Source organism: Sitodiplosis mosellana, unplaced genomic scaffold, assembly GCF_009176505.1.
Source record: "Sitodiplosis mosellana isolate CC-2019 unplaced genomic scaffold, AAFC_SMos_1.0 Smas_scaffold_2886, whole genome shotgun sequence".
NCBI lineage: Eukaryota > Metazoa > Arthropoda > Insecta > Diptera > Cecidomyiidae > Sitodiplosis > Sitodiplosis mosellana.
Window position 1 is genome coordinate 1 of NW_022598128.1, and position 2,662 is coordinate 2,662.

Sequence of the window (2,662 nt, forward strand, 5' to 3'; positions counted from 1 at the left end):
CAATATAACCGAATCGCGTTCTTAAATACCTTCATCAATATATAACCAGTCTTTTAATGGGAAAATGATAATTTTATAGTCCACTCACTCTGTATTGCAGAGTTATGAAATCAAATTCCTTTCGCCATTGTGATATGTATTCTTTTTTTTTTCTTTTATTCATCTGATAATAATTATAAAACACAACATAAATCACAACATTACTTCTTAACAAAAATAAAAACAAAACGAGAGTAACATCGAAAAATTCACAAAATGAATACCAAAAAATACAAACGAAAGACAAACGTCTTGATTAATAAAAAGCTAAAGATTTTGACAAGACGAAAAACTTGGGAGTAGATTTGATTTTCTCTTTTACTCGTTAGAATAAAAAGGGTTAATTATCAGTTTTGGTCTAATGGTAAGCTTTGATGAATCCATTGGCGGCCACCATCAGCAAAGTCAGATGCTGTATGATCCTGACCAGATAAAATCCATTTTGTTGTAAGTAAACCTTCAACACCCACTGGTCCACGAGCATGGATACGTGCTGTACTGATACCAACTTCAGCTCCCAATCCGAAACGGAAACCGTCAGCAAAACGTGAACTTGCATTGTGGAATACACAAGCGCTGTCTACATGCTTTTGGAAATATTTCGATGCCCATTCTGCCAAGAAAGAATAAATAAACCGCAAATTCAATTAAATGGATAGAACGTGTTTCTCAATACTTTTAATTTGCTTCTAATTATACCATTCTCTGTGATAATAACATCGGTATGGCTGCTGCCATATTTATGAATGTGGTCAATTGCTTCGTCTAGTCCAGTTACCACTTCGATGGTTGCTTCTAATGCACCGTACTCTTGACGCATTGATTTTGCGAGTGGCGGGCCGAATGTAAGCGTTTGATTCAATTTAGGTCCCGAATTCAACTTAACACCCTCGCGTTTGAACAAGTTGCAAATATCGGCAAAGAATGAACCATTCATTAGGTCTTCATGAATCAGTAAAGTTTCCATTGCATTGCATGCTATAGTATTATAAAAATGTATTCATTTCAAGTAGTTCTCAAATGGAGAATATGCAAGATAGTTCTTCCTTGTCTCTTCTTCGCATGAAATACTTACCCGCCGGATAATCGCATTTTGCATCACGAATTATCTTCAATGCCTTCTGTAAATCAGCGTCCTTGTCAACGAAGACATGGCATATGCCTTCTGCATGCCCCAATACTGGAATGTGTTGTGATTGTTGTTGAATTGAACGAACTAATTCAGAGGAGCCTCGTGGAATTATGAGATCTATGTGTTTGTCCATCGAGAGCAAATCGCCTAAAAATTAATTATTTAAAAAAAAATTAAAAATGAATTTGTATTTATAATAAAAATATTGATTACTGATTTCTTCACGTGTTGAAACCAAAGAAATGGCATTTTCAGCTCCAACGCTCGATAGTGCCTCTTTCACCAGTTCGATAAGCATTCGATTGCTATGAGCTGCCTCTTTGCCCCCCTTCAACAAAAGACCGTTCGCAGAAGCCATTGCCAACGCAGCCACTTGCGGTAATGAATCTGGACGTGATTCGAATATCACCAATAGAACGCCAATCGGCACAGTTACTTGCTTCAAATCCAATCCATCGGCTAATTTGGTGTGACGCAAAACACGGCCAACGTTCTAAAATGTTATCATAGCACAGTTCTTCCGATGGTTTTTTTGTCTGGCACAGAAGCCGGACAAATCAGGCGTTTTAGAGGGCTAAAATCTAAGAACAACTGCGTTCTCAGAATATTAAAATTGGCTCAACTTTTTTAAATATCAAATTCGGCGTTTTACCTTTCCACCAGTATTGAAATGCAAAGTGGTATTGAACAAATGCCATTTTTCTCCCATTAGTGATGGTTTTATAGCCTTGGTATGTATTAAGAAAATATTTGGCGTTAAATTTTAGGTGCAAACTAGCAAAAAACTATACCCAAAAATTACATCTGGTGAGAGCTATAAGACAAAATGTCGAGAAAATAGTCAATTTTTCCAGTTTTTCGACCATAACTCGAGCCGTATACATTTTTTTCACTTACTGTCTTCGGTAAGATAGCACAAATATTACTTGTCCACAAATAGTATATGTGGAAATACTTCATCGAAATACATTTTGAGCAGAATAAGTTTTAAAACACCGCGACATTGGACAAGAAACTCAGATTTCCTAATTTACCAGATGAATGTAATATTACTACTATTCCGAGTTGTGATACTTATTTAATTGATTTTAACACAAGTATAAATACTGTTAAACATAGAGTAGCTGACTATTTTAAGAGAAACAGAATTTGGAGAGAGTAAGGTCAAATAAAATGAATTATCCCATTGTAAATATTGTTAATATAACAAGAATTATATTTATGCTAAATAAACCACCTCTGGCGAAGAAACGCTGTATGGTGCAGAATAATAATAATTATAGTAATATTGTAGCCAGAATATAGCTGAGCAACACTCCTGAACGAAAAAACCCCTTCCAGTCGATTTTATTGGCTAAAAATCACTTTTCGCTTTAAAACGGTATTTTCGTGCATTTTCGATGTCCTACAACTTTTCAACTGCTTAAAATAGAGCAAAAGTGTCTGAAGCAACTTTTTAGTACTCCTCAAGATCTTTGCAGGCCAAGTGCT

At 35.5% G+C, this 2,662-nt stretch overlaps 1 protein-coding gene across 1 annotated transcript; it reads right to left on the reverse strand.

The window, feature by feature from the left end:
• Positions 1 to 127: 127 nt before the first annotated feature.
• Positions 128 to 1,664, reverse strand: LOC129571575 (delta-1-pyrroline-5-carboxylate synthase; the record flags this gene model as incomplete). The annotated part of the gene is given in 4 exon segments (XM_055451384.1): positions 128 to 652; positions 739 to 1,017; positions 1,115 to 1,318; positions 1,385 to 1,664. Coding segments are annotated over 4 exon segments (1,029 nt in total), but the record flags the coding sequence as incomplete, so codon positions are not given.
• Between the last annotated feature and the right edge of the window lie 998 nt (positions 1,665 to 2,662).